The sequence below is a fragment of the Pithys albifrons genome, chromosome 6, assembly GCF_047495875.1.
Source record: "Pithys albifrons albifrons isolate INPA30051 chromosome 6, PitAlb_v1, whole genome shotgun sequence".
Lineage (NCBI taxonomy): Eukaryota > Metazoa > Chordata > Aves > Passeriformes > Thamnophilidae > Pithys > Pithys albifrons.
In genome coordinates, this window is record NC_092463.1 from 51935927 (window position 1) to 51958796 (window position 22870).

The 22870-nt window shown below is 35.2% G+C and overlaps 1 protein-coding gene across 1 annotated transcript in view; it reads left to right on the forward strand.

Moving 5' to 3' along the window:
- The window catches only part of SOX6 (SRY-box transcription factor 6), a 262705-nt gene that overhangs the window by 20834 nt on the left and 219001 nt on the right, over positions 1-22870 (forward strand). The window contains exon 3 of the mRNA XM_071558897.1: positions 11037-11280. Within this exon, the coding sequence (XP_071414998.1) occupies positions 11037-11280 (244 nt within the window). The remainder of the gene's footprint in view (positions 1-11036; positions 11281-22870) is intronic.

Here is a 22870-nt window from a genome sequence, read left to right on the forward strand (position 1 = left end):
GTATTTTGAACATTTGGTTTTTTAACTTTCTAATTATTTCGAAACAACTTCATTTGGTCCTTTGGTTTGTGTGGTGGTTTATCTTTTCTTTTGTACTCTGATGATTGTTCTTCATTATGTTCTTTGACACGTTTAAAAATACTAACACTGGACTTTGAGCACTCGGAAATGCGGAGCAATTCAGAGCCAGGGCACTCTTCACCTTTACCCTTATGATTGATTTTGTTACACGTTTCCTTCTCCTTGTTCGAGAGCAGATGCTCTATGCTATAACCTTCCATGAAAAGCGGATGGTAGAGTGTCCTCAGTTATTGCAAATTATTTCTTCCAACAATTTCGTGGTACTATGCAGAACTGAAACCAAAGACAGAGTTTGTAGTTTCCTTTGCAACTGGTGCAGTTTCAGAATGTTGTATGCAGGGACTGCTGCTGCTTGATCTCTCTAGGCTGAATAAGGAAGTGGTGTAAGTTTTACCTGCGATGATAACTTTTTAATAATCTCTGATTCTTTTTAGTGCCTGGTCTAGACACCTTAGTGAATTTCTTAAAAAGTACAAAACTTGCTTTGGGAAACTAGTTAATATTAAACTTTTTTTTTTAAACTAAATAACAGGTAAAATACTTGATGTTGTGAAGTATGTCATGCTAAAACTTTGAATTACAATTTCTTGGTTATTTCAAGTTTTTTTTTTTTAAAGGCAGTTAAAATTGGTAGATACTACATCTGTGGAGCTTGTGAAAGGTTAGGAGGTTCAAAGTCTCAATAAACTGAACTTTAAATTGTTTGCACTTTTTAATGGCAACTGATTAATTAATAGAGGAGGTAGTGTTTTAATTTATTTGAATTCTTAGACTGTTGCAATTATTTATCTTTTGTCTTCATATTTTTGCATTGAAGGCAATTAACACAAAAAGGAAAGGGCCCAGTCCTGAGCTCAAGCAGTAGCAGGTCTGGGGGGAGAAAGAGACACATTACCACACATTTGTTCTTGGCTGCATTGCCAGTAAAATAAGGGTATTTCTCAAATATTTCCTGGGTAATTTTATTTAGGCATGTAATCTTTTTCTGAGCAGTGGACTGCTTCAGACTAGCCTCTCCTTTACCCCAGCAGTAGCTGCAGCCCAGTGATGAATGAGTTGGTTCCTGCAGGTCTCTGTAAACATATTTTAGTGTTCCCATTGTGCACATATGTAATGATCATATTGTGTAAATCTTAGTTCAAAACAAAGAAATATTGTGCACAATGCTGCCTTCTAAAAGTCTGCTGTTAAGGACCCTTAACAAAAATCAGAACTTTCCAAAGATGCAGGAAAATGGGCATTGTCTATAATTTTGTTTTATCTGACCAAAATGCTTATGACATTAGAATTGTTTTGAGGTTTTGCTACCTTCCTTTCTTCCTCTGTTCATTTTTCTGTACCAGTGTGCTGTGTTGTATGACACAGCGCAGTGTACAAGAGCAAACATCAGTGGCCAAAACCTCTGAGCGGGTTGCAGTTGGAAAGCCCAACCTTTCTATGTTGTATCTGAGCTTCTGGGGATGCAACACTTGACACAAGGTGCAGAAGGCGCTCCCAGTTATGTGGGGTTGCATCTTTTCCTTAACTTCTTCTGCAAGGCTAACAACATATTCAAGTAGTCCTTCTGCCTGTTTTATCCACAAGGGTTAGAATTACATCTGGTGCTGGTGCAACTGTGTGGAGTGGAAAAAAGCTCCTTATGCATTACTGCCATTCTTGAATATTCCTTCAGATGCTGATGTCAAAGGCCATTTCTCAGCTTTGCATATTTTGCTCTTCTCTCTTCTAACTTATCTATCACTGGTGAAACTTTAAAGAGTAGTGAAGGTGATGTGCATTTGCATCAATAAATGTACGAGAAATTACTGTATGTGTTAATAGTGAGTGGAATATCAGTACAGAAAAGGTAATTCATGATATTGCTCTACAGTGCAAGTTTTTCAAGAAGGATTTAATTTTAGCCTCATTTCTGTGAACCACATGAAAATATTTTTCCGTGTATGTATCCTACCTAGGACACTCTTCTGTAGTTTATAGGATGCCCAGAGCTACTGTAGATATAAAACAATTTCTGGCTATTAGATCTCTGCATCACCAAAATGCAAATTTCACTCCTGAATATGTAGGCCACTTGCTGAATAACCTCAAGAAATACATGGTGAAAATGCTATTTCTCATGTGTTCAGATTACTCCCTTCAAAGGTTTTCATCAGGTTTTTAATATCCTGAAAGTCCCAGTTCTGAGGCAGACTGCAGGTCAAAATTCATTTTCAGTTCTTAGAGTGAAGTCATTTAAATAAACAAATAAAAGTGGCACGTCATAGGTAGCTTGTGCCAAAGTACGCCATGTGCCAGTTAGAATTAATTTTTATGAATCCTTACATATATGAGTTTATAACAACAGTAATGCAGATACATATGCTTGTCCCTAGCAACTCTGATGACCCTTGCAGTAAGTATTTTATATGTGCAAAAGTAAAATCCCAGCACAGTTCTGACCTGTGTTTATTTTTAGTATTTCATGAATCACCTCCTTTGGCTGTTTTTCTTTTCTACCTAATGAAAAGCAAATAAATCTTATTACTAAATAACACTAGCATATTTGATAGTAAGGATAAAATCCCTCATTTTTGTGTGTGTGTGTGTGTAAATGGCCAAATGGAAATGTTTACCCTCTAGACAAATTTAGATGTGATATTTTTGTTATGTTTTGTTTTCTTCCTGGTAATTGTGTTGGCACTTTGCTGATCCCAAATTGTGTATCATTACAATACAGGGTGACAATTTGATTGTGTTCAGTTGGAGAAACAAGCAATTTTATATTCACTGAGCTGTCAGGTAACAGTACCTCACAATACTGAGAGCTCCTGGCAATGTGGTTTGGCACCTATATTTAAGTGCTTTGATGATTGCATAACCTCTACTGAATCAGAAATATTTTGCCTGCTAGAAATGTTTTTAGGCTTGTAGTGTAAGATTTTTATTAAAAACAGTGCAGAGCCATTGTTTTATGTTACATGGAGGTACTAATTAGGTGGTTTAATGCCACTGGCTACAGGTAAGCCTGAAATTGATACTTCATTTCACTGTCTGCTAAGGTGCTTAGTTTGACTTAGAAATAGGAACCAAAAACATGGAAGGGTAGGAGGAGAACAAGGAAGGAAGGGAGAGAAATCTGACTATATTAATATTTCTGTTCTGATTAGGTAGTGCAGAGAAATGGCATGTGACCTTTCATACCTGTAGAATTGAAAATTAACTGTTTTAACTAATTATCTGGAATCTTAAGCAACTCCTGAAAATTAACTGTAGGTGGGGGGGAAAAAAGTAGGAATACTGATTCTTACTATTGTAGAATTTATCATGGAGTATCAAAAGGATTTAATGAACTTTTCAGAAACTTATGCCCATCAGATTTAAGTGTGGTCAGGAAGATTTTTAGTTACTAGAACAACTTCTTAACTGGCTTTGTAAGGGAAAAAATAAATGTATTCTTGTCTTCGGTGTAAAGTCCCAACTCAAAGTCTAAACATGCTACAATAAATTCTTCTTAGTATTTTTAGGCGTCCTTTATCAAAACGATTTATACAACAATCCAGATAAACAATGAAGTCATTCTAATCCATAAAAATATGTGGGATAATGCTTATTTATAGCAACCATTGTTTTTTTATTGCTTATTGTTATTGATTGCTTTTATTTATATTGTATATTCTCTTACTGCCTAAAAAACCAAATACTAATAAGTTGCTGATGGATAAATTCTTGTCACGCTTGCTCTTGTTCCCATAATTATTGGTAAAGATAGCTGGAAGTCAGTACTGCCTTTTTTCTTTTTCCAACAGTAAGAAATTGGATATCCAGAGACACATGACCTAGTCATAGGACTTTAAAGGCAGCCATCACTGAGAAGCTAATACCAACCAATTAAACAGAGGTGGTTACGTGATGTAACATTATCAGGAGAAACAATTCATGAGTCAAAGCATTCCAGGGCATATGAGCTCCAGTCCAAAGAACAGTCTCAAGCTGTTTAAATAAAGTGACAGCAATATTGTCAGCTAAATATAAACTATAGAAAGTATTAACTACAGTGACTGAAGAGGAGCATGTCCCAGGTGCTAAATGACTATTCTTTCACTGTCCCTTTACTGCATTTAAGTGAGTTCAGCATTTTCAGTGAAAGCTTCTGACAGTGAATAAAGAGAATGGAATACTTCCTAGAAAGATGGGTTGTATTTTTGACATTTTATGAATCCAAACAAACACTTTGGATTTTCTCTGAAAAGTCACAAGGGGTTGTGAGGCTGTTTTGCTGCATCCATTTTTATGTTTTCAACAACTAAACAAGTCCTTCCCTAACCCTAATATTTCACTGTAGCTGCATGTCTGAGGACGTCACTCTAATGGCAGAACATAAGAAAAAGATTTTCCAGCAAGTTCTAAGGAGCTGTTTAACTCTCACATTGTTTATTAGAAATAAGAAGAAACACCATAAAAGTTGTTCCAAACCCCCTGAGCTCTGGGGAAGTCTGAATCTGAAGTAAAACTTTGTGATTTGCATTCATATCTATTAGCAGAAGTGCAATTTGCCTGGATTGGAAAACTGAATGCAAGAATAGCTGAGTATGTATCTTGGAAGCTGTGGGTGTACTGCTTAGCTTGATGCTTATTTCAGCTAGAGATTTGGGTGCTCAGTTAACATTATATCTGTCAGTTCTTGAATCATATTTGCTTCCACTCCCCCTCCCGGCCCTTTATTTCCAAGGTGGTTCCTGTGATTACCATAAACTCTCTAATCTTGCAATGCTGTTTATGATCTATATGTAACTAATTCTTGTAGAATTCCTGAAAAATGAAGCCAAGGAAGAGCTAGAGGGAGTTAAGCTGATTGGCCTGAGGCCTTGCTGTGACTCAGAGCCAGGAACAGCAACTGTGATATTCTCTCCCATTGCAGCCTTCTCAGGTTATTTTGCCTTTGTGCACAGGGATTTTTGTCAGGGTGTGAGGCCCCAAGAGAACGAAATTTTTACTAACTGTTCATTTTGTTACTCATTCTCCTTGAAAACAGATATGGGATTTCATAATTTTAGGAAACAGCTGTTTATTCTAAAATGGCAGACAGATTACAGCATTAGCTTTACAATGAGTTACGTTACTGAGTTCTGCCTGCAGAACATTGTTTTACAGGGGCAGAGCTGCAAAATATTTTGGCTATTGCCAAAGCATGTTCATTTTTCTTGAAGTCTATCTTAACACTGCTGTAACCAGTATATTTATGCAGCAAAAAAATAAAGATCAGTCTTCCTGAATGTTTAAGATAAACTGGTTTGCAGCTAGAAATAAATTTTTCTAGTAATTTCTATGCAGCTATGTCAATGCATGTGATTCTGTGTCAGGCCTGTGCTTGTATAGGTGAACTTGCACTGCAAAATAAGATTGCATAAAGGATGCTTTTGGGTTTCAAAAGGGGTTTGAGGATCCAGGAAAGACATGGGGCTACCAAGTGATGAACGAGTGTGAAAGAGGGTACTGTGGGCAGTGCAGGTGAAGAAGAGTGCATAGTGCATCTAAGCTGAGTGCTGATTTGTAAGGGAGAGTCCCATAACCATGTTTAATGTTATGAGAGGACCTTTGTTGCTCTTTTAAAAGGTGGGGAGGGATAAGGTGGGGAATTTTACTTTTGAATACCAGGTTAACACAAATTTTAGAACAAAATACTTAAAAGGTTATAAGCTCTTCTAAAAATGGTTTCTCTTAATTTATTTAGTTCTGGAGTCACCAAAGCACTTAGACATGTGCTTAACTTTTTGAAAGTGAGTAGTCCAATTTGAAATTAGTGGACTGCTTGCATACTTACAGTTAATCATGCACTTAAGTACTTTAATCTGGCACTTTGGGGAAAAGGAATGGAGACTGTTCATAAAACCTCTGCAAACGAATATATTTCTAATCTAATCTGATTCCAATCTACTGTTCAAGCTGTAGACCTGGGTTATATCTCTACTGCAGTCACTAAAGCAGGATTAACTAGTCCATCTGAGTACCACACTACTGTAGTTGGAGAGCTATCAGAACCAAGCTTGTTTAAAATTAGTTTTGATATCTGAGCATTACAAAGCAGTCATTTATGTAGCTGCAGTGTAGACATGCCTTTAGGTTTATGAATGCTTTGTGAGGGTGGAGCAGAGCACGCTCTAGAGTCTCTGGCCAGCTACGTGTCGCTTTGTCATATATATTATTGTTGTTGCTTAATTTATATGTTTTTGAAGCAGTGTCTTGGCTATTGCTTTGTTGTTATCTGTTATTACACTTCTTCATTTGATTCTGAAATGTCTAGCAGTTAGAACTCCAGGTCTAGCCTTAATTTCCACTGTAACATTTAATCCATTGAGCAGACAACAGGGATGGAGGATTTTTCAGGCTTTGGAAGTGTTTCATGTCAGGACTATCACCTAGTGGTTTTGAAAAAGAGGATATGAATTTTTTGAAGAATGTAGGATGGAAGAAAAATATTAGACAAAAAAACCCATATTATTATTTGTGTTTATAAAGGTATAACATGCAGTGGCTTTAGGCAAAAATGAACACAGGTGTTTCATGAATATGATTGGCAGTCTTCATTACAGCAGAGAGATTGTCTTCTGTGATTTAAAATAAAATTCATGTCATATCTATAGAGAATGGAGCTGTTTGGGACAGTGTTTAGCAGCTCAGTTGTAGCTTTATTACCTCAGCATTGAGGCCAACCAAAACTGGGGGTCCAATCCCTTAGTTTTATGGACATTTTGATAAGTGATCCCATTCTTCTTCTGTCTCAGGCTGGGGTAGAACTTATTCTAGTTTTGGAAAAAACAAATCAAGATTTATTGAATTCTCAAACTTGAGGAGGTGATAGGACTTCAGATAATTAAGGCATTTTTCAGCCCCCATTAGGTATATTTTCCACCTTTAGTGATTGGTGTGTTCAGATAATCTGACAATTTAACCAAAGCAACAATTTCACAATGTAGTTTTCTTTCTGATTGTGTGCTGTGTAATCAATATACTGATATAATGTGAGTGTAATTTCCTCTCCTATTTTATCTCCACTGCACAGTATTATAAATAAACAGCTAAAAAAGAAAAAAGAAAGAAAAGCACCAAACAAATCTGTTGCATCTTCTTTTAAGATTGTACCACTGTAGACACTTGTTCTAGTAAAGTAGAATTGGACCCACTTGATTGCATTTAAATTTTTCATGCTTCAGCAGTTTGTCTGGGAGCACAGTAAAGAAAACCCCCCGAGCGAGGATAGTTTAGAATAATAGAACTTGATTTTGTGTATTATAGCGGCACCATTTGCGCTGCTGTAGTTAGGGTTGTGTCAGCACTTCCATTATAAACCCCTGTTTGCAGGGGTTATAACTAGGGAGATATTTTTTAACAGAAACTTTTTTTTTTAATCATTCAAGTGAGTTTAATTGATAATAGGAGAAAAAATAAATTAAATCATAATGGTAAGTAGTAAATATCTGATACCTTTTACAAGCCCTATTTATTATGAATATTGATTCCCCCCCAACCCTCCCTCTGCCTCTCAGCAGGGATTTCAGCAAATCCATTTTGAATGTTTTAAACATAAAATTGGGAAGTTGTTATGACTTAAAATTTGACTGCTATTCATGCTTATATTCTAACATTAAAATATTTTAACACAACACGCTGTTCTATGGTTTAATTTTATCATAAACATAAACTACTCAACTGGGCCAGATCCTTCTCCCTTTGAATTGGATGAGACCTTGGAGTTATTGGGCAGACTGTGCTCTTTGATATGATGGAGTTGTGAGTACTGAATTCTCCCATTTAGGCAAAACCAAACAGGTAACAATAAAACCTGCATGAAGGAGTTGACTGGATAACACCCAGCTGCAGAGTTAAATTTACGCTGCTTTACTGATTGCAACCCTAGGGATAATCAATGTTTGGTGCACAACCAGGCACCCTCAGAAGACATGCAGAAATGAGGCATATTCATTGAGTTAATCATTGTGCTGGGAAGAGAAGGTGGAGGGCTTAATGTCACAGTGCCCTACAACTTTGCCCCTTTTAACCGAATGTTTTAAATCTGACAACCAAAAACCTGAAACTTAACACTAAATCTAGTTGTGCTTTAGGAGAAAATTGAAGGGAAACACACCCCTAAAAATTATGTCACGAGGAGAGTAAGTGCCTGCCTGAGCCTGTCTTCCTTTATAAGCTCCAGGACTATAGATAACTGAATAAAGTGCAGCATGAAACCTATCTGACCATAATGCAGCAGTGGAGAGAAAGGGTAGGTGGAGCTACGAAACATTTGAACCCTATCCTTGGTCTGTTCTCTTACTCTAGTACAGGAAAATGTTACTGGCATGGTTTGAGATTATTAGCGAATGAGACTTTGTTGATACAATTTAATTTTTAATATTAACTATGACATCAATTTAACAGAACTTGAATAGAGATTTTTATTGAATTGGGCTTAAAATGTCTTTGATAAAAGGAAAGTGTACTAGTGTACATAGCAAAGAAAAATTGCTTCCCCTATAGTGCATTACCAGTAGATAGCTTTACTGAATGGTCACTTGAGGAAACACCAAAAGCCTGTTTATGAAATAGAGGTGAAGCTTTGTAGACTAATTATATTCAGCATGTAATTTCTAAACTTCAGTCTGAATTTTGATTTTCAATTAACATTCCCAATTTGAAGATAATTTTCTATTTAATGTAATTGCAGGAAATAATTTATTGGCTGATTAAGACTGAGGGCCCAGCCTTCCTTAAGAAAACAGTCCCTAACAAACCAGCCTTTAAAGCCAACTTGTAGCTTTGGACAGATTCAGCCTATTTTTGCAGCTGCAAGTTGTGTTTAATTAGGATTGTGCACTATTATTCATTGGTGCAGTTTGTAGTTGAAATTATTCTTAAGAGACATTTTCATTTCTAGTTTTGTGTCATGATTAATTTATGGTGAAGAAACAGCCATAGCTATTGCTTTGCACAGAAGCTCGTTCAGTATAAAACAGGAACGAGATCTGTTGAGAAGGTGAAAGAAAATTCCTTATTGTGACTTTCAGTTTTCATGCCGGTTTTCAAATTACATAAGGCATGACTTGTATTTTCATGTGAGTGATTACATTAACATGACTATTTTAATGAGAAAAGGGAAAGCAAACCTTTTATTGTACCTTAGATCATAGCAATTATGAAGCAGAACCTTTTGAAGTACATACAGTAATATTGGTTGCTGAACTCTTGGCATGTTCTCTGTAGCATCAACACAAATTCTTTAGTGTAGTTAGAATGTAATACACGGTTTGAATTCCTCAGTTCTGCTTATTGGCAACATTAATATTAGACTCCCACTTACTCTTAGGCTTCCCTAGAGAAAACATAAACCTTTTTTCCCCACCAGTATCGAGTTTAAGAGGCAGGATTATCTCTATTTACAGAATAGTTATTCTAAATAGGTATCAGTGTTTTAATGTGTTTCAAAGCACTTCAAAGCTTGTAATACTTTCATATTGAACTGTACATAATTAGATTAGTTGATCCTATATTAAATTTTTTTTCACTGTAGGATACTAAATCTGAACTCCCTCATTAATTGTGAGAAATTTAGCATTAGCTGTTAAATCCTATGTGAAACACAGGCTGCTACATAAAAACTACTGTTTAAATTGGAATTAACTTAATTATTTTTCTTTGCACTTGATATTTCCTTCACTGTAATATTCATGAAAGCATGTGACAGATTTGTAAATTTAACTGTTAGTCTCAGATTTCCAGACCCTTTAATCAGTATTTATTTGTCTGTAGAAACAGTACTAGCAAGTTAATGATTTGCTAATTTGAAAAATGCTCATGTGGTTTCCTATGTTAACTGATTTGTGCATTTTTAAAGAAATGGTATGAAATCAATTATTGTTAAAAAGCAATTAAGGTGAAGATCTTATTCCTTAGTTTCTCAGTAATTTCAGTGTCAAGGATATTCTAAAGTTACTAAAACCTGGGAAAATGGCTAATACATTTTGGCTGTCATCTTGCAGGTTTATTAATGATTGTTTTAACAGTTGCAGTTAATCTTACTAGAAATTTTATATACAGTGTTTTCAGATTTTGAGTTGAAGTCAGCAATATTTTCATCTAAGTGCAGAAACTGTGGCAAAAGCTGTGTTTGCATACAAGATGGTAGTAAGAGGCCATTATTAGGAAAATACATTTAACATAAATCAATGAATTTATTCATCACACTTTCAAGTAATTTGAAGTATTTTGTTGAGCTATATCCTGTACTTGATGACTAATATAAAAAGAAATATAATTATTTTAGATTTGTAGTCTGAACTGTAAAAGATTATTCAGATACTATCCTTGCATCCATCCAATAAACCTTTCAGGTTTAGAACACTTTTCATGAGTCCCTGAAAACACTTTCTGAAAGGTAAAACCAGGTACAATTTTAAGCAGTTTAGTAGAAGTACAGCTTTAAACAAACAGCAAAAGAACTTATTTAGCAGAATTTGAAATGGATTTAAAAATTCTCATCTGTGTAGAAAACAACTCCTTGCAAGGAATGTGATCAGGTAAGTATGATGGGCTATCTCTAAATATTTGCTTATGATCATCAGATTGCTCAGGAGAGTAAGAGTTTAAAGAATTGAACTGTTATGCACAAGCAACATGAAAATACCAATTATAATCACTGTTTTCTTATGGCTGGGAAAAAGGATATTGTTTGTGAAGTCTAAATGAATAGAATGTTGTCATATACATTAACCCTGACCTTGTTTTGACATCAGTCAGTACTTTTTCTTTAGTGTTTTGGATCAAGGTTTCCCAAACGTGTACTTTTACGAGGATTTTTGTTGACTGCATGTGACTATTTTTTGACTGTTGTAGGCAGGTGTGATGTGTTTAGAGGACTGTTTTGAGCTTGGTTTTTTTCATTTAGCACCAATGTTTTCTTTTTGTCTGCTTTTCTTGTTTTGTAGAAGAATGTCTTCCAAGCAGGCTACATCTCCATTTGCATGTGCAGCTGATGGAGAGGAAACAATGACCCAGGACTTAGTGCCACGAGACAAGGAAGAGGGCAACAGTGATCAGCATGTGGCCTCTCATCTGCCTCTACATAATGTAATGCACAACAAACCTCACTCTGAGGAGCTACCAACTCTGGTCACGACCATCCAACAAGATCCTGAGTGGGATGGAGTAATATCAGCCCAACACAGAATGGTGAGTTTTACAGTTCTCGCAGTGGCTTTCCAAGTTAGTATTGTAAAAGTCTGTTTGCTCCCATTTTGAAAGACATGTTCAGGTGTAAAGCTTTTTAAATGTTAAAGTGTCAGTGTTAGTAGTAGATCAACATCATATGCAATTGTAAATTATAGTTGTATAATCTACTTAAGTATACAGGTCTGTATGAATGAGGTCATTTGATGAGTTCACCTTCTGAAAGGAAATGCATCTGTTTATTATGTTTTCATTCACACCTTGATTTATGTCATAACCTTTCTAGCTCATATATTCAAGCATTAATTTCTGACAGGAGGATGTAGCTCACAACTGTTTGTCATCTGCAAAGTGTTATGCTGAAGGGAGAAACTTCAATGTGTTTTTTTTTTACTTGTCTCTCAGAAATAGAACTCACAAAATCTGGAATATTATAGCTTTATACCACAACAAAGAAGCTGGCATTTTAGGTGACATAAACATCCTGCTGTATTTATAGAAAGTTACAACTTTTTATGGAGGGGAAAGGTGTTTAGGAGTAATTATGTGACGCTCTTCTGCTCTAGATCACCAATTTGTATACAGGTGACATTATGAGTGATCAGAATTATTAGCTGTATTCTCTTCAGTAGCCTAGATAAAATTATTTTGCGGTTGTAATTCTGTCTCTGCATCCCCAAAACTCTGCAATAAATGGGCAGGCTGAATGGGCATAATATCTCAGTCAATTTATTTTCCTTGCATGTGTTCCTCAGAAACAGCATTAAGGTACATGGAACAGCCAGGTGTTCTGTAAATTTAGAACATCATAATTCCAGACTCTCTATAAAGTGACTTTCACAGACTTTAAATTCAGGCAGCTTAAAAAGAATAATCTACCTTTTCATAAAATGTATTCTTATTTTTATTAAATATCTATGAGCAGATTATTTTCAGCAAATATTCCACAGCCTCCCCTAACCTCCCCCCACCCCCACCTCATGCAAATCAGAAGCTTTAAATAAGGTTAAACACAATTGTAGATTTTTTTAATAACAGCACTAAAAATAAAGAACTTATTTCAAATTTGGCTAGATATAATATTCTAATGCATTAATCAACATAGATATCAAAGTTCTTTGTGCATATTATCATGCCTGGAGTTAGCTAAATAATAACACAAGAATAAGATCTATTTTTTTAATATAGTGGTGACTTTTTTTTTCGTAAAATCCAGTTGATTCAAAAGATCAAACCAAACCAGAAAATTTCTACCTAATCTGTAATGCACAACTTAACCCAAGTGCAGAATTTTCTGTCAGGCCTAAAATGTTCCTAGGTATTTGGGCAATTGTCATGAAGAAGGCAAAATTTCAACTGCTAAATTGGCTTTAAAGGAAAATGATTATAGGTTGCGAATTGTATATGGGACTTCTATTCAGGATTCTGAGGTGTAAGCTCATTTTGGACAGAGTGTCGCCCTTTTGCCCAAGTTATACAATATAAGCACATTAGAATAATTTTAACTTCTGTGTTATCAGAAGGCCAAGCTGGATGCAGAAATGATTGACCCAGTTTGTCGATAGCAAAAGTAAATCTATGAATTCTTCAGCTACTTTATTCACTCAGAGAGGCAGGTGTACTCCTGGAATTTTAATATTAGGGCAACAATAACACTGGCAAAATTACTCTGTCTCCTAGAGAGAAAGGAACTCTTAGCTTCCAGGAATCACTCAGTGCTTTCTTTTATTTTAGGTCAGGCTGTTCCTTGGGCATGGAGTAAGCAAAAAGGGTAGACCTTTCTGTAGAATGATCAGTTGTACTCGTGTGTATTGCTCTGAAGGGAGTTTGCACTTACAGTGACAGAGTGCGATCTCTGTTTTCTTTCCTAATGCTGAGCTATCATGTCAACACTCGCTGTTCCTCTGGACAGGCACGAATCAGTACTCAGCTTATCATGTTTCAGAACAGGTGCATAAACTTTGCTTGAGGGACTTAGCACTCTGGTTTTCCTTTCTCCTTTTTCCAGTAAATATTCCATCATATATGTGGATGAATGCCCTGAAAATCATTAGGAGCTTCCACAGGTTCCTTAGCTTAAATCTGGTTGTGGATAGAGGTCAACCTTATTTAGATAATTTTCATTCAAAAAATATATATATATCTATTTTCACAGCTTATAGCTGAGTATAATTATGAGGGCTTTGCTAACACTGCAGACTGAAGTTCTAGGGCGTGATGTTTGGTTGCACTTAAAAGAGATCTAAAATGTACAGAGCAAGGTCCCAGTGTATTTGCTGTTAGGTGAGTTAGATGACTAGTTAGATCACAACAGTGAAGTGGTGAAAAAAATTTTTTTCTTCTTGAGGGACTCTCATTTAGGGCGTACTGTTTAGTGGGTTTTGGGTTTGTTTTGGATGACTTTTTTCTCCCTTAACTATGTCCTTTATGAGCAAACATTTAAGCCTCGGTTAGTTGCATAAAATTTCTCTGAAGTATCTCAATCTCCAAGCAGGCATCAATATTGCTAAGAAAGAATTCAGAGGTGCCTGTAACTATCCTGCTGAAAACATGTTCATACTCCTTAAAGGGAGGAAAGAAGTTCTTTCAGATAGACAAATTCCAGAAGGTGGATTGGGCAATTCTGGGATAGGTGCTGTTGTAGTGACAACTTTGCTATGCAATAAAACGAATTCCCAAAAGGTTAGTGCTTTCTGACCCTTTCCCAGACTGGTCCTTTAAAAGCAGGTTTGAAGAAGCACCTCTTCATACCGTTTACTCTGGAAGTAAAGTCAGTGGTGCTGTCATTAAAATGCATCAATAATGTGTGTTGTCTGGTTAAAAGATAGTAAATTCCAAGAATGCTGTGTTGACATAGGGAAAAGAAAAATTTTCTCTTTTATCTGATATCTAATTAAGGGCAAAATCCTGCATCTTTCTGCCCTTAAAACTACAAAGGAGTTCACTGGAATTTGAGAGAACACACAGCATGCATCGTAACTTGCTACAAGTTTAAAAAAGATACTATAGAAGGGCAATTTGACTGGAAAAAAAAATTGCATTTTTACCCAACATTTATGGGATGCAACACTTTCTGTAAGGTAAGATACCTTTAAACTACATTGTGCATCATCATAAAAACCCCCACACTAGCAAGAAATGTTTTCAAACTTTCACTCCCTTTTCATAGCAGGCATTGCTTTCCACTGAGTCCTTTGTGTATTCTGAATGTCTGGAAGCCAAAATATTTTGTTTTAACTCCCACTCTATAGTATTTCCCAGCTGTGTACTTATATGGTGTAATAAAAGGATTTAACAAATGGGAAATAGCAGCTGCATTTGGAAATTCCCTTTGTGCTCGCTCTTCATTTGACAGATTCAGCAATGTGTAACAACTGTAACGTCAGACCTGTAATGACTTATACTGCGAGTATCATATCACCAGCCAATTTGATTTTCCAGAGGGGAGAAGATAAAAAAACCCAAAGATTTCTGTAAATTCATTTTGCTGAGCTGAAAAGATTGTACGTATGTTTCTAACTGTAACGTAATATAAAAATGCCTGAATGTATGGTGGGGTTTTTTGCTGATTGTAGCCATACTAGAAAATAAAATCTATTTTAAGCTGGGGCCATATCTATTTGCTGCAGTAAACTGTAGGGAAGAGGGCAAAGTGGTACTAAGATAACAGTGAAACTATCATGCTTTCACCTATGGGCAGTGAGTATTAGGCAAGAAATACAGTCAAATTTTCAGATTGCATCCAAACCCTGTCTCTCTTAAGGCAACAGACTGTGAGAGGATGAGTGGGGAAATCCCAAAATACTTAATTTTGCTAAATGTAATAGTAACTGAATTGTTGTATCCCAGTAATATGTTAGTTAGACAGTGCATACACTCAATGAGGGATTCACATCTTTTTGCTCTACTGTTATTTGGAATTGAGAGACTGTTACAGGGAACCATTGCAGCAATTCAAGTCTAAAGGATGGATGTTGTTTCCCTGTGATTGACAGAAACTGAGCACATATACAAATACAATTAACTATCTCCAAACATAAGCTATGTTTCCCTATACATTTTGTAACACCATTCAGAGACCCCTTGGATTTAGAAATTAATTTTATCTCATTGGATTTTTATCTCAAATGGCAGCATCGACATATATTTCATAATTATATCAAGTCTCTGTTTTATCTTGACTTTTTGCCAAAAGAGTGAAAGGGTTGCTACTTTTCCACTGTGGCTACATGTATGTCTCAGCAGTACTGACAGTAGATTTATATATGCATCAGAAAACTTGAAGATCTCTTCATACCATATGTAATTGCCCCAATCAAAATTATTTTAAATCACCAAGTATCAAATTTAACTTTTTATAGCTTTAGCAAAGCTACTGGCATTAGTAAGGCAGAAAGAGTGGTATTCTGGAGGTCTTAAAGTGCTTTCTGACTCCACATAAAATAGGCACAATCCTGTTGCTCCCCCCTGCTCCTTGTTATTAACTTCTCATGTTGAAGGTTCTTCCCTTTAAGGGAAATAAACTCAGGTGTTTAAGAAAGATCATTGAGAAACGTTTACACATGCTAAACACTGTGAATTTGTTGTATAAATTCATGACTTCAAATTCTCAAAAGTTATAGAGACAACTGCATGTTTTGAAATTTTATTTTTACTTCCTTTACGGGCTGAATATGAACACATAAAATGCATCAAATATAAATTCCCTAAACTATGGCAATTTTGTATCTGCTAAATTGCTCATGCAGCTGTTATTAACATGTACAAATCTGAGTTTTGTGATGATCGAAAGCAATTCTACTGTGCTTGTGATATTATTCCTGCATGCCAGGTAGTGCATCAGAATTTTTATCTAACTAAAGAGATAAATACCTTCATATATAATTGCACGGATACAAAGTTTTGACTGAAATTAAAGGGTGTGAAAAAGCAGATGATTTATTTCCATAAAATAAACTTCTATGACAAATATATTGTAGTAAAGATAGAATTAATTTTTTTTTACAAGCATGTTTTTCTGATTCAGAAAGCATTCAGCTATGTGCTTAACTTGATTTTACTAGGGCTATCAGGAACTATAATGTTAAGCACATGTCTAAAGGTTTGAAATATAAAGGACTTAGTTTTACTAGCATTAGCATAAAAAGATGTTTACACTTCATATTAAAATAATAAAACAATTCCCTAAAATTGTGCAGGATATTGTGCTAAATGGAAGTAGTGAAATATAAAATAGAATTTATTTGAAATAAAATCAAGTAATTGTCATTTTTGGCATGCTTTTTATATTTGTTTTGTTTTAATTTTGAAATTGTATAATATTTTTTCCAAATTCACAGTCTATTTTAAACCTTTCCTTATATTCTAGGGTGAACTGAGTTTTAAATAGAATTAATCATCACCTGAGTTCTTCATAAAAGACTTGTGGTTTATGTTCATCTACAGTTCTACTAATTTTATTCCTTTTTTTCTATTTTAACATTTCCTATTTTTTATGAAGTAATTTCTGAAAACTTTTTAGTTCACTTCTGTATATTGACATGAATTTTTTCTAAAGTATAAGCAGTAACACATTCTAAATTGTTAATTTTTTCTTTTTCTTGGGCAAGAAGGAATCAGGTATGCATGCTGATTAACACACTCCAGTCATTAACATGTGATTATGTGGGCTGCATATTGAGCACCTGCCAAAAGATAAAATCCAGCACTTTACTACATCTGTGCAAGGACTTTTTGCATTTCTTTTGTACTTTGACAGCTCAAGAAAAAACAGACTTTGGTATCTTTGTTCAGCACAATAAAACTGTGTACATAAAATATCGTCATGAAGGAAGGAAAGATAGTACATATATTTATTTTTATCTTTGAGGCCATGAAAAATCCAGGGGCTGAGACTTACACAAACCCAAGTGTAATGTGAATCTCCTAATGTACTGTATCACTGACATTCATATACAGTTTACAACATTCCTGCATGTTTATAAGGATTATCTGTTCTGGGTTTCAGCCAATGTTATTGTAATTCACAGCAATTTTATGCGATACCTTTATGTCTCATAAATGTCTTGTTTTTATTTCAATCTTCCAAATGTTTCATCAGGGTTTACCTTAAAGAAATACAAGTACTCCATGCAGCAGGCTGGTTTCTTGCATACATTCCTCTGCAAATACTAAAGGAAGACATAAAGCATGTAATATATGTCATGCAACTATATACAGAGAAGGATTTTCATGTGCATTTGATATTGCTGAAACATAAAGACAAATTTTATTTTTATATTTACAATAGATCTAGTTATGAGTTGGACAATTAAGATGAACTAATAGGGGGAAGTTGGATATATACAGAGTGGTCTGGAATATCCAAGCCACACAATCCTTGTTTTATTTGGCAGCTTCTGACAAGCACATATCACAAAATATGTGCTTTTATTTACCCAAAAGGTAAACAGTGCTAATCAGCTGGGTTTGATCACAATGCTTCTTCAATTTCAGTTTAGATGAAAATGTAAGTCTAAATATTCATTTTGTAAATGGCTGTCCATTACTTTTTCCTTACTAAGAGCATTTAACCAAAGTGCAGGGCATAAAGTCTCAATATTTTGATTTATTACCAAACCTAAACACTAGGAGTTAGGACATATGGTATTTGGATAATTAAGGAAATCCCCAGAATCTAACTCTTATAAAAGCACACATGAGTTTATGCATATAATTTGTGGGTGAGTTGATTGCCACATAGAAATGATTTTTCATTGTATTTAAGATTTTTGAGGTGATTTTCTATTGTGGAATAGAGCATCAATGTTTTTCAAAGCATTGCTCACTTGTAAACAGAAGGGTTTAAATCACGTATGTGAAAAATCATAACCTGTTGAAAACTCTGTCCCCAAAGTTGGTTTACCTGGATGGAGCTGGTTTGCTCCAACAGCTGAGTATGAAGGGATTGCTGCAATTAAGTGGTCATAATTTACATGAAACAAAAAAACCTCACACCTATTCCTCCTAAACAGATATCTAGTTTTGCAGTGGCCTATTCATATGACCATACTTGTATCATATATGCCCAATTATTATGACATCTCATTTTTAAACCTTTTATCTAAACAGTTTCCCCCCCTTTTTTTTTATTCTCAATTTAGCACATTATTTCTTGGCTTAGAGCTAGGGCTTACTGTTGTATTGTTTCTTCTTGAGGTTTTCAGATGTGTAAACAGATGAAACACAAGCCTTTTAAAGATTGTATTAAGCCTATACTTTGGCAGTGACATTGGTATAAGTTTTATCAGAGTAAATGCTGAGTTAAAGACTTAAGGCTTTATTCCATTACTTGCCATTTGCCCTCCCACTAGCATAATTTGCTGAGACTTAACAAATGATGTTCTCTCAATAGCTCATAGCAGTCATTCTCAAGCTCTGGATTTAAATAAATCTTTCTTAATAAAACTTTTGTGTTTTTTTCTTAATTGGATGAGAATTGGAAATGATCACTTAGATTTTTAATTTCTTTTAATTCTATTTAATTAAATTCCTCAAAATGGGAAACCATATTTAATGTAGTGATTGGAAATTATTTTGTAAACATTTGCTTTCATTATATGTTAACTCCAGACTAGTTCCAAGTGCCAGCATGCCTCTAGTACTTGGAATGAAAACCACTCTGGATATCCAACTTTCCTGGGGTGTTTACATGTGTCCCATTCAATGCAGAGACAGATAAATATCCCTTTATAACAGAAAAGCCTCATCCACATGGAAATAAGCAATTCAGCTAACACATTTTATGTTAGTAATATTTGCTTTCTACTACTTCTTGGCCATTCATCCTGTGATTTCAGTTGAACTCTTACAGAAACAGTTTTCTCTCTGACTATTAAGTGGGATTGCAGTCATCAACTTTCAATCAAAGTTGATCACAGTTATTCTCAAATTGCTAACTAACACTGTGACCCTGATATTGCACAGCCTGCAGTTTCATTTTTTGGGGTTTCCTCTTTTCTTACCTTTAGAGAGCTTGTCTCTCTGAGATAGGATCTATCCTCCCTACATGAAACATAAATGCTGCCATTTAAATCCGCAGACTCATGCAGTCCCTCCTGTTTAAGATTCCTGACCAGAGAATCCAGTTCACCAGACTGTTGGTTTGTCCTTAACCCTTATGAAGATGCCAAAGAGAGATTTGTCCCACACCAGATCTCCACGCTTGATTCTGGGGTCCTCAAACTGAGATGCTGCTTCTCAGCCCCCAAATACAGCCCCCCATATTTTGTGCATTTAGAAAAAGGTAGAAGAATATCAAATCTTGTTTCTAACCTACAATCTTTCACCAACAGAACTGTAATTTTGTGCCTGTTTGCTTTATTTTGGAAGTGAAAGGACTTCATAAGAGTTGACAAGTTGGCTCATGATTCAGTTTGCAGGTATTGCTATAAATATTAGCTTCCCAATATGAAAAATACTGGGTAAACTATCTATACCTTTATTTACATAATTTCCAGCAGTACTCCCTCATTTACCCTGTTAAAACTAGTGGGAGCACTACTTAGTCTGTTGGGATCTAAATACACAAGAAAATATTTTTCACACCAAACAAGAGAATTATGATTATTTGTTCAATTCCTTTTCAGCAGAAACATACAAAAAAGTACAAGGATTTTCCTTTCTTTGTACAGAAACTATCAGCTGTAGTTTTGAGGAATTTAACCAATGTAACTTGTGAAATTTAAAAAATGTACATTCTAAAATATAATTTTGAGAGTAAGAGGGTCACTGAACTATCTATACATATTATCTTAATGTAGCAGTTTAAAAAGAATTATTGTGGCATGTGAATAAAATATATATGTAGTCCCAAAGAGTATCCCTCTTTATTTACACCAAGCTGTTGGTTGTAATTATTCAGAATTGTTCCTGCTGTTAGCAAAGATAAACTTGAGCCATTCACAGCAACTCTAAAAGGAGTACTAAACAAGCCACTCATTGTTTACACCAGGCAGCCTGAAAAGCCAATAAGACTAAGGACACTGTTGTTGGACCACATATAATCAAAGAGAATTTGGGATTGGTTAAACTGTACTTTCTCTCTAACATGGAAAAGGCCAAGGATAGACCTAGAAAATCTTTACCACATTGTACTGTAAATCTTAATGTTGTTTTTCCATTAACATATGAATAGGGAAGTAGGTAGAGGTTTTAGGGGCAAGTAAAAGTATGATTTCGTGCATGGGCTATCTATCCCTGGGTGAGTCATGCATAGTATTTTAGTGTACATGCCTTGCTAATTTCTGGTTTTCTGTCTTTTGTGCATTTATTTGTTTTTCTCAATTTTGTTCACTTTGAAACTTAATCCTTAAATTTTAGTGTCTCTATATAGTTATTTAAACTGTTATAATAAGAGCATTTTGTCAAAACACTAACCACAGTAGGCTGAATGATCAGTAATAAAATTTGGTCTGAGCTAATGGGCTGGCAAGAAAATGTACACAGGAAAAATGCCATTTATTTACCTTGATATGAAACCCCAACATTTCAAAAATAGACTCAATTTTGTCCCTGGTGAATAGTAACCAGCTGAAATAGTGGTCAAGACAGTTTCTTCAGTTGCTGAGCAGTAAGATTTTCTTATTTAGTCATCTCTGCAAATAGATACCTCTTCAAATTAAAGCATTTTTTTCTCTGACACAGTAAGGCAAACAAAAAAGCTTAAGATACAAAATCATCATACATGTTGTTCTCTAAACAGTCAGATTTGTCCCTATTTTTGTGTAATAAGCTGTCTTGGAATTTTATTGTTAAAGGGCTAGTCTGGAAATGCCTCCATTGTGGTGAGCAAAAATCCCTGTGCTATACCCTTGTGCATTCTGGTACAGGCACAAACAGTTGTTCTACAGTTATCCAGTCCTGGTGTGTAAGTGGCAGGAAGGCTCTGTGAACTCAGCAAAGGTGTAGTGGGATCCTGAGCAATCTGCACTGCGGATCAAACTGAGAAGAAACACACTTTGCTCTGTTATTTGTGTTACTTTGCCTAACATCATTAGGACCAAATTATGAACATAGCACTTCACTCTTTCTGGAAGTAAAACATGCTTCAGATGGACATAATATTTTGATGCTGACACTTTATTGATATATCCATGGTTGTTCTATTTCTTGACTTAAAATTTAATTAATCCTAATATAGTCAAGGTTAAAAGCATGTAGGGTTTACTGTGACCAAATTTCACCAGTCTTGGATGAAGGAGCATGATCTGTGTTAAATTTTTTGTCCATAGATTAAATATTAGCTTTATATCCAATTAGCAGATATTTTCTGGTTTTTCCCCCCTCCTTACATGGAAATCAAGGAAATTGGTAAGAACACCACACCTTGAAACATTCACCTTTCAAAAGGAATGTCATATATTGTGGGCATTACTTCAAGTTTATACTTAAAAGACCATTTTCATAGAAATATGTGAATTTTAAACCTAAATATTCATGGATTTGTCAGTTGTCTAGTGTATCATGTAGCTACTGGATGAATTTGGGCACCATATTGTGTCAAAATACGTTAAATGGACATTTACATTAGTCATATTCTCTTGCTCATTTTCTTAGTAGGTTTTATCAGTTATGCTAAAAAAATGGCATGGATGGAGTACTTTCATCAATGTTGATGAATTTCTCGGTTGGATTTGGAAAAATAAAAACATTTGAATTGGTCTTGAGTGGGCACCTTCCTTGCCTTTACCTCTTCTTCCATGCTCTCAGAAAAAAAAAAAAAACACATGAAAAACCCCTTTAATAGCATCCTTCCTTTTCTCTCTTCAGGTCAGAGTGGGTCTTCCTCTTTCTGTAAAAGGTGGCTTCATAAAGCTTCTTAAGAATAGGATATCTTTCTTTAGTGCATCCTCCCATATTTGTATTTGAAAGGATCAGGTTCTCCTTTGCCAACCATGAATTCATCAGCTTATTCTGTTATAGGAAGCATAGTGGTTGTTTTTAATCTAAACTCCAGATTTTCTGGTGAGAGTACTTTATGCATTAGAGCAAGAGGACCAACAAACCACTTGCAGAGATGATACACCTCGTCTCAAACAACACATGTGACCTACTAGTCTCTTCTCAGAAGATACCTGGGCCATAAGGATGTATTAGGAGGGTCTTTCTATGCTGCTTTTGAGTGTCTATGCAGATTCATTTTTGATAGCCAGGCCTGCATCTGATGTATATTATAGTTCCAGTTTTGTTCATACAGCAGGTGAAGTGCTGGAACATAAATGTGACATGCCTCAACAATTGATCGGCATGAGTTATAAGATGCACCAGGAAAATTAAAATCCTTTTTAAAATTACTGCAACATTTATTTGATTTTTCAACAAACTGAATGCTGTATCACTGTGTAACAACATCACTTCAAATACAGTTGAGTCAACTTTCTAGGGAAAAAAACCCCAGGAATAATTCTCTTCCCCCCTTGTATTTTGTTCTGTCTAGTCTGACATGAATGTGAGGTCAATATAACCTGTTCATATTGTTGTAATAAAAAGAAAGTTGCCAACAATAGATATACAGCAGGAAAAAAATCTATTCTGACTATGTAGCTATAAAGTT